The sequence below is a fragment of the Podarcis gaigeae genome (genome assembly GCF_964106915.1).
Source record: "Podarcis gaigeae genome assembly, chromosome: 1".
NCBI lineage: Eukaryota > Metazoa > Chordata > Lepidosauria > Squamata > Lacertidae > Podarcis > Podarcis gaigeae.
This window is the reverse complement of record NC_139678.1, coordinates 118,488,982-118,504,101: the sequence shown is the minus strand read 5'-3', so window position 1 is coordinate 118,504,101 and position 15,120 is coordinate 118,488,982. Positions and strand designations below refer to the sequence as shown.

Here is a 15,120-nt window from a genome sequence, read left to right as displayed (position 1 = left end):
TGTACTCCACCGGGAGCCAGTGCAGCCGGTATAGCACCGGGTGAATGTGATCTTGCAGCGAGGACCCCGTAAAGAGTCTTGCCACAGCATTCTGCACCCGCTGGAGTTTCTGGGTCAGTCTTAAGGGCTGCCCCACGTAGAGCGAGTTACAATAATCCAGTCTGGAGGTGACCGTCGCGTGGATCACAGGGGCTAGGGAAGCTTGTGCCCTCTAGCAAATTTTTCTGTGTCGTTTAACTTCGGAGAGTTCATTTTTCCATTTGTGCAACCTTTGTATCCCACTTCAGGAGACGCAGGAATACACACGAAATGTTGTTAGATACTGCCTAGAAGCACTCCAGGATTGGTTTGATGCTATCAACTTTGTGGATGAGGTTTGTGTGTCTAATGTATTTGACTTTGCATTACGGAGTAGGGTCTTCTATTAAAATTGGGAAGCATCTTCCCTTCAAACCTTTATTGCATGTGCCTCCATTCCACCCTCTCTTATTGCAAGAGATTTCCCTGAGCCAAGCTACCTGGTGGAGCGTTGCTCTTGCGTCTGTAGCAATAAAAGAGCGCAGCACCACACTTTCTGGAGTGAAAGCAGAAGTGTATGCGCGCGTGTCAAAGTTTTGGGTTTTACCAGAAGAGAGGAAATAATGAGTGATTTAATAGTGCGCAAAATGGAATTGTTTATTCCTTTGAATTGTAAGCAACCTTTGTTTCCATTGCAGCCTACTCCTAATCAGGTCACTTTTCATCTGCCTCTGCATCGTTACTATGCCATGTTTCTAAGTAAGGTAAGTGAATGGTTTTTTGCAGGGTAGGGGTTTTTTTTTTGGGGGGGAGGCATTATTTAGGTATACAGGTCCGGATCAAATATGCACATATTTTGTTTGTAGGCTGTTAAATGCCAAGAACTAGATCTCGATTCCCTCCTTCCAGACCAGGAGATGTTGATGAAGCTCATGGTTCACCCACTTCAGATTCAGGTAAGTTGGCCAAGTATTTTTCTCTCTCTGCATGTATCACTCCTGTGGTGTGTAAAGTAGCAATCGCAAATAGCGAGCAGATACAGAGGGTAACATCCAATTACGTACACCCACAGTCAATAAAGAAATTTGCTTGCACAATGGGAGTTTTGGTTTCTCCTCTTTCCCCTCCAGCCTCTTGTGTGGCCCCAGAAGATGCTTTGGTGGCTCTCCGAATCCTCCAAAGCAAATTGGGGAGGGGGCTGCAAGGGGGAGAAAAGGAAGGAGATGCCCCATTGCATCTACATTGGATTTCACTCATGGTTCATTGCCTCAGACAGTTTTTCCCCACTGGAGGCAATTGATTTGTGGCTGAATGTAACTGAGTGCTAAGGGCATGGATATTTGAATAACTGCAGTTTCATTCCCACATTGTATGTATAGCACTCTTAGTTTTCTACGTGTGGATCACAATAATGAGTGAGAAATTTTTGGGTGATTCTATTGAATTAGCAAGAGGTAAAGTGAAGGCCAAAAGCGGGAGTATATTTGAGAACAACACAAAAAAGTTAGGCAGTATAAATAAACGGGTGAAATATTCAGATCCTATGGAACAACTGCTCAGTGGTTGCAGTTTAAAATGTGATTACATCCTTGGTTGTGGCTGACATTTTGTCTGGATGGCATTCTATGTATTAGTGAAAGTCACAGGGGAGAAAGATTGCTATGCTGGTTTTGCAGTGCCGCCGAAGTCTAGTGTGCCACCACGGATTGAAATCTTCTGCAAAAAGCTGTGTGATCAGCTACAAAAATATATTCTCAGCTTTTCAAGTTTTTAACACTGCAAAATAGTATGCCTAAGCAACAGGTAGCATGTTGAGCTGAAACAGCTTTCTTTTTGCTCTTTCTGGTAGGCAAGCCTCTCTGAAATCCATAGTAATATGTGGGTAAGGAATGGCCTGCAGATTAAAGGACAAGCCATGACTTATGTGCAGTCCCACTTCTGTAATTCCATGATTGATCCTGACATTTATCTGTTACAGGTAGGTCAGTACTTTTTGTAACCTCATCTGCTCTATGTTATTAGATAGCTAAACAGTAATAACTAATATATATATATTTTCTCTCCCCACTCCACCCCCGAAAACAGGTTTGTGCTTCAAGACTTGACCCAGATTATTTCATTTCCTCAGTTTTTGAAAGGTAAGATACTGTTGGAAAGAACACACCTTCTAAGCAATGTCTTCCTTGTGGTTTAAATGCACCATAGGGGGCTCTTTAATTCACATGCGGTGGCAGTGCAGATTCACAAAATAAAATAAAATATGGGTAATGGTATATGACAAATTTTAAAAGTGCACTTTCCCCCCAAAACCCAGAAGCATTCCAGTTAGCAATATATGGTCAGGAAACACCAAACAAAGTTAAAAACTTATTGCTATACGGAACAGCAGCCGCAAGAATAGTGTACGCAAGAAAAGGCTATCCCAACAAAGGACCAATGGCTGCTTAAACTAATAGAATACATCGAACTAGTATGTATGGCAGCCAAAATAAGAAATAATGATGGGAAGATAGTAACAAGTGAGTGGGAACAATTGGAAGAGTGTTTAAAACAAAGTGGTATTAAGATAAATCTACAAGCAGGGATAAATCTGTAGTCAGCAGCAGACACAATAAAGCAGGGGTCACCAACGTCCGGCCCGGGGGCCGGATAAGGCCCGAGACCCTCGTTTATCCAGGCCCCCGCCACCCACTCTTACCATGCGGTGCGGCATGGGGACCCATTTCCAGGTCGAAGGAGCACCGGAAACAGTGAAAGTGAGAGGGGTTGGTGCACACCAATCCCTCTTGCTCTCCAGGCTTCGCTTCACTGGAGAGGTGCTGCACAGTTTTCCCTCTCTGCGCAGCGCCCCTTCAGCGAAGCGAGAGGAGAAATGGAAGGGGCTCCCGCTTCACTGAAGGGGCGCTGCACAGAGAGGGGGAGAATTTTTTTCCCCTGTTCTCCTCCTCCTATGATCCAGTGCGTCCTATAGAGCAAAAAATACGGTAATTGTTTTGATTATCTTGATGTCTGGAGAGTATGGAGAGTGGAATATTTGTAAAACAGTTTGGGTTGCCATTGAAGGGGAGTAGTTTTGGACACCAGCAGTGGATCCCCTCATCGGAGAAAGTGGCAACTTTGAGCGGATGGCTTTTATCCATGGGGTGCGTCAGTGGGTTAACCCCACCCTCTCTGTGCCATGGTTCTAGTTCAAACTGGGTTATCAAACAGACAAACGAAGCATGTAATACTGATTGGAAAGATACTTTTGCTGTTTAAAAGTAATCATGCACATTTCTGTTTGCCTGGATATCGGTTGCCCTTGGGTGATGAGCTGATTGCAAAATGGTGCCTTCACTCCAGCTTCTTGCAGGGCACTGCTGAGTTTCCTGGCTAAAATGCAGCAGCACTTGTGCTCTGATGTTTATCCCGACGATGCGAGGGCCAGATGACGGCCCTTCTGCCTTAATGTGCCCATATTCGCACGTGTGCATCCTCTCTTTTCTGGCCTTAGTATTGTAGCGCTGTTGTGTTTCTGAAGAAGTGGCTAATGAAATTCATTCCAGCGCTATGGAGACAGTGTTCTCCCTCCTCCCCATCCTTTGTTTATGGCCTAGGGAATAGAGACGGGCAGCAGGCATTTCACAGTACAGTAGTACCTCTAGTTACGTACTTAATTCGTTCTGGAGGTCCGTTCTTAACCTGAAACTGTTCTTAACCTCAAGCACCACTTTAGCTAATGAGGCCTGCTGCGCCGCCACCGCGTGACTTCTGTTCTCATCCTGAAGCAAACTTCTTAACCCAAGGTACTATTTATGGGTTAACAGAGTCTGTAACCAGAAGCATATGTAACCTGAAGTGTATGTAACCCGAGGTACCTTGTACAGTGGTACCTTGGTTTGCATACGTCTTGGTTTGCATACGTTTTGGATTACAAACACATCAAACCCGGAAGTGCATGTCCCGGTTTGCAACCTTTTTTTGGATTACACCCCAGCCTTTTTTCTTTTTCTTTTTTTTGGGGGGGGGGGATTATGAACAAAAAATTTTGGGAGGCCCCATTGGCGAAAGCGCGCCTTGGGTTACAACCTGTTTTGGTTTACAAATGGATTATGGTTGTAAACCAAGGTACCACTGTAGAGTGGTACCTCAGGTTACAGACGCTTCAGGTTACAGACTCCTCTAACCCAGAAATAGTACCTTGGTTTAAGAACTTTACCTCAGGATGAGAACAGAAATCGTGCGCTGGTGGTGCGATGGCAGCAGGAGGCCCCATTAGCTAAAGAGGTGCTTCAGGTTAAGAACAGTTTCAGGTTAAGAACAGACCTCCGGAACGAATTAAGTTCTTAACCCGAGGTACCACTGTACTGCATTTAGTTGGAAACTCAGTGTCAAATGTATCTAAGCACCCTCCGAACTGCTCCCTCTGTGTTAAGGTTTGGTAAAAGGCTGACAGACTGTGTATTAGGAACAGATGCTGCATAGCAGCTCTGGGCCATGTAGGGAAGGAGAAAAGTAGAGCTATCTGTAGGCAAACATAGCACAAAGTGTGCAATAACCCATTTTAAAAAAATATCAAAATTTCAATGGAAGGTTGAATCTCGTACTGTGCGTCAGATGTTGCAGAGTGTAATGGCACAGAGAGACATTTGTTACTTCTTTTTTTAAAAAAAATAGAGAGTTGTTTACCCTCACAGATCTCATGGTGGTATACACTAGGCATGAGTAAAATATATCGTGCCAAAACCACAACAGAGTAATAGTCATCCTCATAAGAACAGTTAGAGGCAACCAAAAACAAGCAGGCTTAAATGATAGAGAAATCAAAATATCTGGGCAAGTAAGTAAGTTGCACTTCAATATTCGCTGCTGCTGTGTTGTGTGAAGTTAAGGGGTCTCCAGTTGATCACGTCTGCATGGGCAAATGCCTGGGAGCCTTGTGAGCTTCCTGGAGGAGCAACAGGAAATGTTCTCAAATTATTAACCTTACTAGATTTTCTAAAATTCATCTTTTCCTCTCCTGTAGGTTCAAGGTGGTTGACCTCTTAACAATGGCTTCCCAACACCAGAATACAGTGCTAGATTCAGAGCATGAGAGATCGATGTTAGAAGGCGCCTTAACATTTCTTGTCATTCTTTTAAGTCTCCGTTTACACTTGGGTAAGATTAATCGGCTTCCTGCTTTACTCCTAGCAATTTCTAGGTCGGGGTAGGAATGCTCACAGGCACGTACTGAATCTTAAGTTTCAAACAGTGTTTAGGTAGGAATGGTGATGGAAACCTCAACCAAAAGCACTTGCTAACTCTTCATGTTCTTGAATTGTTTCTCAGGACCTTCGCCTTTATCAGTCCCTCTTGGTGGAAGCCAAAAGTTGTGGTTGCCCACTAAGTTGTGTTTATTTAGTCAGTCTCCATTCTTGTAACTTGAATCCATTGGTTTGGGTCCTAGCTTGCTGGATCCTCTATGTGACAGACCTTTAGATATTTGAAGGTGGCTATCCTATCTCCTTTCAGTCTCCTCTTTACTAAGCTATACATGCCCAGTTCCCTCAACCATCCCTAATAAGGCTCTAAATCAGGCACAGGCAAACTCGGCCCTCCAGATGTTTTGGGACTACAACTCCCATCATCCCTAGCTAACATGACCAGTGGCCAGGGATGATAGGAGTTGTAGTCCCAAAACATCTGGAGGTCCGAGTTTGCCTATGCCTGCTCTAAATCTTTCTTTCTTATTGATACTCTGTGAATTAACAGCCCATTTCTTTTAATTTTTTTTAAAAAATCAGTCATAGTATTTTTAAAAAACTCTTTTAATGTAAAACTGAATGTAGTAATAACTCCACCTCCGCTTCCTATCTTATGGTATGTATTATATGGTTCTGTTAATTTACCTTTCAATTTCTCCTAGGAATGACTGATGATGAGATTCTTCGGGCAGAGATGGTAGCTCAGCTCTGCATGAATGACAGGACTCATAGTTCTCTACTGGACCTCATATCCTTGGAATGTTGTTAAATGCATTTTTTCTGTGACTAATTAACAGGATTCATGTATTGTTCTTCTCTTTGGTTACAACAAGTAAGACTATTAGAACCAATTTTGAATGCTTTGAAACAATATTAGCATATAATTTTCATATGAAAAGTTGCATGTTGAGCTTACAATGAAATTTGATGTTGTACTGAGCTGGAGATATATATCATATATCATGTGTGTGTGTGTGTGTGTGTGTGTGTATTACACACACACCGACACACCATAAGCACTTTAGTCTTTCTAACTCTGGTCTAGGAATATAAATCATCACCTTTCTTCCAACCTTCTGATTCAAGAGGATAGATTTGTGATTTACAACTGTGTTTGCCTTTCCATTGAATTAAACTGCCTTCCCCAGATTGGGTTCTTGCACTCCAGGGAGTAATTGGGCAATATGCCAGGACAAAAATAAATAAATATTAGTGTTTGTTTGAAATCCATATTTCAGAATTTTAAAAAACTGTAATGTACACAAAGACCCAGAAGGGTGCAGTATAGTGTTCTCCTTCTGGTGAGATAATCTTCCGTATTTAAAAATGTGAAATCTGTCTTCCTTCCCTATTAGCAACCAAAGGGTGAGATTTTTTAAAAACCACAACTAGCCAAGGCTGTAGTGTTGTTTCTTTTCCTTACCGATGTGCATATCCTTAATCTAGTGTAATGTGGATTAAGATGGATTAGTAATACCACTATATTCCTGCAATTATGTCCTTATACCAATTAACAATTTGCAACTATGATGGTGTCGTTTTTCAAAATGATGGACATTCTTTGGTTTTTTTGTGTTACAGCTTCCTAGCACCTCTGGAATAAGCATTTAGTTATGTATCTAACCATTCTTAGTCTGAATTGTACAAACATGTACAGTGGTATCTCTGGTTACGTACTTAATTCGTTTTGGAGGTCCGTTCTTAACCTGAAACTGTTCTTAACCTGAAGCACCACTTTAAGTAATGGGGCCTCCCGCTGCTCCCATGCCACTGCCACACGATTTCTGTTCTCATCCTGAAGCAAAGTTCTTAACCCGAGGTACTGTTTCTGGGTTAGCGGAGTCTGTAACCTGAAGCGTATGTAACCCAAGGTACCACTGTATTTGAAATCTATGTGCTGCCTCCACTTTCAACATTAACACTTAAAATGATGGACCGAACACCATTTAATTGTGCAATATAGACCTCTTCTGGTGAAGTGAAGCAACTGCAGAAATCCCTGTTGCTTCTGCTCACCAAAAGACATGCTTACACAGTGTTACCTTGGTTTTAGAACAAATTGGCTCCTGATTGTACGTGTTCCAAACGTTTTTCAGAAGCCGAACGTCTGATGCGGCTTCCGCTTGAGTACAGGAAGCTCCTGCAGCCAATCGGAAGCCACACCTTTGTTTTCGAACGGTTTTGGGAGCTGAACAGATTAAGTTTGAGAACCAAGGTACCACTGTAGAATCATAGAGTTGGAAGGGACTGTGAGGGTCATCTAATCCAGCCCTCTTCAATGCAGGAACTTTGATCGACATGGGACTCTCACCCACAACCCCGAGCTTAAGAGTCTCATGTTCTACCTACTGAGCTTTTAAAAAATGGCTGTGTATTTCATAGATGAAGTTTGGTATGCATGTGGGGATGATTAGGGAGGCGGGAGAGGATATATTATTTAATGATATCCTTCCTAACTTGCGCTAGCAAGTTCCATATTCTAGCAGAGTTCCAAACATCCCCCTTTTTAAATTACACAGCGATCAGTTTGTTGCTGACTCATCTGAGTCTTACTATTAAAGATTCCTTCCTGGTAAAATCCTGTCTAATCCCTCTTGAAAAGAATAAACACAAGAATCTGATTCATTCAGGTTCACAGACATATCCCTGAAGGCAGGCTTAGGTTGCATAACAACTAGAACTATTCCATAAAGAAGTTAGTCCCAAGTGACTGCGTCTAAGCAGTCAGTTCTCCAAACACACAGCAACATACAAAATGGAGAACACACACTGATCAGAACATGGAGGCTGTGTTCTCCACGCTAGTACAACAGACCACACTTACTTCAATTCTGTCGCAGCTCAGGAGGAAACAGGAAGTTTTCTCCTGAGTTGTGCAAAACATCCCCTAACATGTCCACTGTAGGAATGTTGTACTTGACTGCAGTTTTATTTTTTATTTTTTCCCCATTTTTTAAATTCATTTTATAACACAAATAAACAACATAAACAGAAAAACAAACGATACAAACAAATTCTTCCCTTATCCTTATTTTTTCTAAACATTGTTAGGTGAGCTTCCCCAAGTCCGCCCTATCTGATTTTCATTTTACCTCATCTTTAGCAGTTTACATATATCATAATTTTAACCATTTTTTAAATCACACTTACTTTTACCATAAAAATCTTCACATTCTATACCTTACAAGTAATACTGTTTTAAAATACACTATCTTCTACTTCTAACCCTACAGCCCATATCCACTTCCAAAGCTATTCTAAGATTTAAACATTAACATATTTTTTCAAAAAATCTTTAAACTTCTTCCAGTCTTCTTCCACCGTCTCTTCTCTCTGGTCTCGGAGTCTTCCAGTCAGTTCGGCAAGTTCTATATACCGTATTTTTCGCTCTATAAGACGCACCCGACCATAAGACACCTAGTTTTAGAGGAGGAGAACAAGGAAAAAAAATTCTCTCCCTCTCTGCACAGCGCCTCTCCAGCACTAGAGAGGTGCTGCGCTGAGAGGGAAAGCTGTGCAGCGCCCCTCCAGCGAAGCGAAGTCAGAACAGCAAGAGGGATTGCTGCGCACCGATCCCTCTTGCTCTCCTGGCTTCAGGGATAGCTGCGCATCCTGCATTCGCTCCATGAGACACACACACATTTCCCCTTACTTTTTAGGAGGGGAAAAGTGCGTCTTATAGAGCGAAAAATACGGTAGTCCATCATCTATCTCCCTCTGCCATTGACTGCTGTTTTACAACCCACAATGCAGTGAGTGGTGACTTTTTGTAACGGAAAGCACTTCTCACACGAGGCAAGGCATGCAATTTCTGCTGACCCCCACCACCCCACGCATGCGCACTGGCAGGCCTCCACAGTGCCCCATATATGTATACTGTTGCAGAGGATCAGCCAACCCTCAAGTACAGCTAGAGTGGGTGCTAGAGTGACCAGGGAGAGTTGAAAAACAATAAGCTGCCCCATCTTGCAGAAGTGTTTTCTTACTAGCTTAGGGCCACCATTGGATACAACCCGAATCAAGTTAATATATGCAACGCTCATGGGAACGAACACCTTTTTGTTGAAAATATTGGGTAATTGTTGTTTACCTTAACACGAGGATCACATTCCAGAAAACCCAAATCCGAAAAGTGGCATTATTCCTGGAAGCTTAAGCTTTGAATCAATGCTGTCAGCTGTAGCTGATTTTAAGGCTCCTGTGTTTGAACCTGGGGGCTCTATGCAGCAAGGAATGTATACACCTAAAGGTATGTTCAGTTTTTATGGGTGTTTTAGTGTGAATCTGCATTATATGTATGGGTTCTTAATGAGCTGGTATTAATTACAACTCTAGAAATTTGTTGTTGTTGATTGATTGATTTATGTATTTATTTATACCCCGCCCATCTGGCCGGGTCTCCCCAGCCACTCTGGGCGGCTTCCAATAGAATATTAAAAACACAATAAAACATCAAACATTAAAAACTTCCCTAAACAGGGCTGCTTTCAGATGTCTTCTAAAAGTCAGGTAGTTGTTTATTTCTTTGACATCTGATGGGAGGGCGTTCCACAGGGTGGGCGCCACTACCGAGAAGGCCCTCTGCCTGGTATCTCTAAGATGTAAACAGTTTAGAGATAGTTGACTTCAGTTGAGTATTATGTGAATTTTGGTGGATTAATAAAAATTTTCAGAATTTCATTGTTGTTACATGCTTTCAACTTTTTTGCTTTTCCTTGCCTAATTCCTCTCTTTAAACAAGTGGTTGTTTTTCATGCTTTGAACACCATCACGATATGTACAAGAACCAAAATAGTTGATCGGCGAACAGGATACATTGTAATTGTGTATGTTGAGTAATGATAATAAAGATATATGTTTGAGGATGTTGGCACAAAACTGAAACACTTAACTGCTGAAAACCTGCATTGTGGTTCAGCATGCACGTAGGTTAAGCCAAACCTTATCTAAACATAGACAGACGTGGGCACTGAGGGGGAAAAAATTGTGAATGTGCTACTCCTTCCCAGGTGCTGCTGCTGCCATGCTACCCAGTGCTAAGCTGCAATTTGGCTTAGCATTATGTGTGATCCCAGCTTCATGGTTTGTCTTGTTTTAGAAAAACCAACAGTTGTATCTAGAACAAAGTTTTAAACCATAAACCTCAGGGCCAGCTTTAGAGCATCCCATTTGATGGTGCTCTTGTGCCTACCAGATAGGGGACCATTATTCTTATCCGAAAGGTGTTTCAGAGTGAGCTCTAGGACGCCTCCAAGATCCAACGTAAGTGTGGCCATACTTAAGATTGCATTTGAGGAGTGGACTGTCCATTGAGGAGTCTTGTGTGTGCATACGTTATGTGTATTACGTTACAGTGGTACCTCGGGTTAAGTACTTAATTCGTTTTGGAGGTCCGTTCTTAACCTGAAACTGTTCTTAACCTGAAGCACCACTTTAGCTAATGGGGCCTCCTGCTGCCATCGTGCCGCCACCGCATGAATTCTGTTCTCATCCTGAAGCAAAGTTCTTAACCCGAGGTACTATTTCTGGGTTAGCGGAGTCTGTAACCTGAAGCGTATGTAACCCGCGGTACCACTGTATTTCTTATCAGTTGTGGTATGAGAGTGGTTTGACTCAGTTTTAGGTTATTTTCAAGCTTGATTAGAAAGCAAATGGGCATTTTAACCGATACTCCAAGGGAGAGGTAAGAGAGAGCTTCTTGTAGAGTGACAATATTTTCCTGACTCTGGTAACTGGAGACGTACAGTCCCACTTGGTGGTTTTGTATTGCCCACTTAGAAACACCTTTTGGATAAAACTAAGAGTTCCTTCTCATTAATGTGTCCTTCTTCTTCTTCGTCTTGTTATTTGAAGTACAGTGGTAACCCGGGTTACATACGCTTCAGGTTACATGCGCCTTCAGGTTACAGACTCCACTAACCCAGAAATATTACCTCGGGTTAAGAACTTTGCTTCAGGATGAGAACAGAAATCGTGTAGCGGCAGCAGGAGGCCCCATTAGCTAAAGTGGTGCTTCAGGTTAAGAACAGTTTCAGGTTAAGAACAGACCTCCAGAATGAATTAAGTACTTAACCCGAGGTACCAATGTACATGAATAAACAAAATAGTCAGCTACTTTAGTTCTTAATCATTCAATATTTTTCAAGCACACCAGTATAAACTCAGGGTTTTAATGGTTGTTAATTGGATTTCATTGTCTAGTGTTTTTAGATGTTTATATGATCAGGTGAAGGTATGGTATGTTTGTAAGTGATTCTTTGTGTGTGAAGTAATTTGTATTTATCTTTTAAAAAAAAATCTTGAATAGATTTCAGAACTTAATGTCAAACATGTTCTATCTCTTTAACAATAGCTGAAGTCTGGGATAAGGAGTTTGACCCAGTTATGGTAATTCTCCGAACTGTTTACCGTAGAGATGTGCAATCTGCGATGGACAGATATACAGCATTGTAAGTTGAATGTATTCTAAAATGAATACTATATTATGTAATAGTAATATACAGTGCCTTTTATTTTTAGGCAGTGAACCCGTTGGCATGTCATGCAAAGCCAATTTGTTTTAAATCGTGGCTTAATCTTGATTCTTAATTATGAATTGTTTGTTTGCTTCAAACAAGCCATGAGAAATAAGACAGATGTAAGCCCAGTTTTGTTACTGACTTTATTTCTTGCGTACTGCTCGTGGTTTGTGTGAATACAAAAACGTTCTGATACTCAATCTGCTGCCGTAGTTATCAAGGGCAAAATCATTCCAATTACATATTGTTGCCACTCACTTGAAACAAATTATTATTCAGCTGGCTTGGGTCAGTATACGGCTGAAGTCCTTACAAGTATAATTTTGTGCTTTTCACTGGTGCAATTTTATGAAACGTGTACCTTTTAAGTTTTTTTTAAAAAAACTTCGTTTTGTGAAGTGGCATGTCAGAATGATGTATTGCCTGCCATTTTGAAGAAATACATAACCTTTTCAATTTTTAGTGAACTGAATAATATGTTCCTTGAAGCCACGTAAAAACAAATTGGAAGTCAACCTTTTGGATTTATCCTTCCCTCCCATCTCCTCCCCTCCTACCCAATACTTGCATCTTGAAGAACTGTTCTAGATATACTAACTGGAAATGTTACCCATCTAGAGATTTGTAGTTGTTCTCCGTTCCCATCTATGTGGTACAACTACGTTTACTACCCATATTATTAAAAGGATGATTTGTCATTGGGAAACCTGGTCAGAAAACAAAGTAACATTTTTGTTTTCAAGTCTCTTCACTTCCTTGTTTCTGCTTTCCTTTTGTCAGCTGTGAGAAATTCTTTGAGCTGAATCGCACTCTGGCAAAAATGGGAACAGCCTATTACCTGAAAAGATTTTGCTCTCCTCCCGCACATCTGGACTTGAGCTCAGTACAGATGTTATGCTTAACTGTCTTAATCAGAGTTAAGAGATTGGAAGCAGGCCACTTTTCTTTGTTGGTATCAACCATGGTGCACCAGAACATCAGCACCAGTATTAATGTTAATTGTAAATCTAAGCTTAGAAAATGGCTTGCAAACCTTTTGAATTTCTCCTCCCCTTCCATTAGTTTTTACCATGGTAGCACTGCTGTTGCATACTTTATCTTGCTGTACTTAGGTTAACACTGACAAGGACAGGAGTGTAGAGTCCATGTGGAAGGAGGAATGGGTAGTATCAGTTGTGCTGGTAAAATCTAAGACCACAATCATATGTACACTTAAAAGAGAGAAAACTCAAGATTTACTTTCGAGTACATGGTGCTGTGGTCTAAACCACAGAGCCTAGGACTTGCTGATCAGAAGGTTGGCAGTTCAAATCCCCGCGACGGTGTGAGCTCCCGTTGTTTGGTCCCAGCTCCTGCCCACCTAGCAGTTTGAAAGCAAGTCAAAGCGCAAGTAGATAAATAGGTACCGCTCCGGCGGGAAGGTAAACGGCATTTCCGTGCGCTGCTCTGGTTCGCCAGAAGTGGCTTAGTCATGCTGGCCACATGACCCGGAAGCTGGATGCCGGCTCCCTCGGCCAATAAAGCGAGATGAGCACTGCAACCCCAGAGTCGGCCATGACTGAACCTAATGGTCAGGGGTATCTTTACCTTTACCTTTTACATACTTAGTACATCTGTTGAGATATGAAGGTGATGGTTGCCTCACTCTTTTTGTGATCATAATGAAAATTCTCAGCTTTCACCATTCTATCTGATTTGCTCTTGGCTTTAATATTAGAAGAGTCAGAGCCCTTTATCCAGGGTTGTATCCAATGAAGGCACCATGTTAGTGCAAGGATTTCTGCTTCCCATCTCTCCCCAGCCCCCACAAATCCATTCCTGGATTATGGCGAAAACCCATAATGCATTTGAGCCTATTTTATAATTGGCACCTGGCTTTCAAAATGTTCGGCGCAAGCATTTTTAATTTTTCATTCACTACCAGAAATGCTGAAAAGGGCATGCAGTCCAATGGGCATTCGTTGAGTATCACAGTTCTCAGTTGTATCTTCTGTAGCATTAACTTTGAGCAGGTTATTTTCTGGTTCTCTTACAGCTTAAAACAAAGTGGGAAAGTTCATGGAAACCCCTGGCCTCCTTACAAGAAACGGACACATTTACACCCAAGCTACAAAGGACTCATGAGGCTGTTGCACTGCAAAACTTTGCACATTGTGTTATTCACTCTGCTCTACAAGGTACTACTGAATTGTTAGAGTAGGGAGGGGGAACCAAGGGACACAAAGCTACTTCAGACTTCACATGATTTTGGTTTGTGGAGGATGTTTGCTGTGGGTACAATTTTGAAACAGTGATTTAAAAAATAATTAAAAGGTTAAGCCAAGTAATACCCTGATCCGTTTTTAAAACTTGTGTTTCCAAGGGGAAATGGAACGTAACTGAATACAGTGGTACCTCGCAAGACGAATGCCTCGGAAGACGAAAAACTCGCAAGACAAAAGAGTTTTTCGTTTTTTGAGTTGCTTCGCAAGACGATTTTCCCTATGGGCTTGCTTCACAAGACGAAACGTCTTGCGAGTTTGTTTCCTTTTTCTTAAAACCGTTAATACCAGGGTGCATCCGTGCTTCGCAAGACGAAAAATCCGCAAGACGAAGAAACTCGCAGAACGAATTAATTTTGTCTTGCGAGGCACCACTGTACATTTTAAGGTTATTGTTAAGAGAAAATAGTGCCACAAAGCCCTCTTGTTTTGCTCCTGTCCTGAAACACTCGGCACATTTTCTCAGCTGTACAGGCTCAAGCTAAATTAGGTGGCCAGACTAGAATTTTTGAAACCTCACCTTGGGCTCATCTCTCTCTCTCCCCCCCTCCTCTATGTGTACTTCTTTAATTTGTTCCTTAAAATTAAAGCTCGCATATTTCCACAACACAAACATTTTCTAGTTGTGTTTGGGAAGGTGGTGCTGTGTGTTTGTGAATTGTGACCACCATTTTTCTCTTGGTAAATCGTTAGCAGCTGTCATTCTGGGAGGTTTTCCTGTACTGAATACTGAATCATGTGGAACTGATGCAGCTATATATTATTTCTTTCTGTTTCCCCTCCCCTCCCACCGAATTCTGAAGTGGAAAAATTTTGAAAGGGAAAAAGGAAAGTAACTTTTACTTTTGCTTTAGATCTTAATGGATCATCAGAATCTGTCGGAACATGTCCTTTGCATGGTTTTATATTTGATTGAGTTGGGACTAGAGAACTCATCGGAGCAGGAAGCTGATGAAGAAGTAAGTGCTCACATTTCTGTACCTTTTTGGTGTTGTGCTTGTATCTAGAACTACATTTTTATTTTATAGACAATATATTTGCTCTGCTCGCAGCAAACATTTACTGGAATGGAGGGGTGGGGGTAAGGCAATTTTCATT

General features: G+C 41.7%; 1 protein-coding gene across 4 annotated transcripts in view; it reads left to right on the top strand.

Annotated features, from left to right (window-relative positions):
• UBR3 (ubiquitin protein ligase E3 component n-recognin 3) overlaps window positions 1-15,120 on the top strand; it is a 93,565-nt gene that overhangs the window by 25,682 nt on the left and 52,763 nt on the right. For all 4 annotated transcript variants that reach the window (XM_083703580.1, XM_083703579.1, XM_083703578.1 and 1 more), the window contains exons 11-21: window positions 288-374; window positions 717-782; window positions 885-974; window positions 1,868-1,996; window positions 2,104-2,156; window positions 5,024-5,157; window positions 5,906-5,991; window positions 9,351-9,492; window positions 11,596-11,692; window positions 13,797-13,938; window positions 14,877-14,981. In XM_083703580.1, coding sequence (XP_083559706.1) covers window positions 288-374; window positions 717-782; window positions 885-974; window positions 1,868-1,996; window positions 2,104-2,156; window positions 5,024-5,157; window positions 5,906-5,991; window positions 9,351-9,492; window positions 11,596-11,692; window positions 13,797-13,938; window positions 14,877-14,981 — 1,131 coding nt within the window. The remainder of the gene's footprint in view (window positions 1-287; window positions 375-716; window positions 783-884; window positions 975-1,867; window positions 1,997-2,103; window positions 2,157-5,023; window positions 5,158-5,905; window positions 5,992-9,350; window positions 9,493-11,595; window positions 11,693-13,796; window positions 13,939-14,876; window positions 14,982-15,120) is intronic.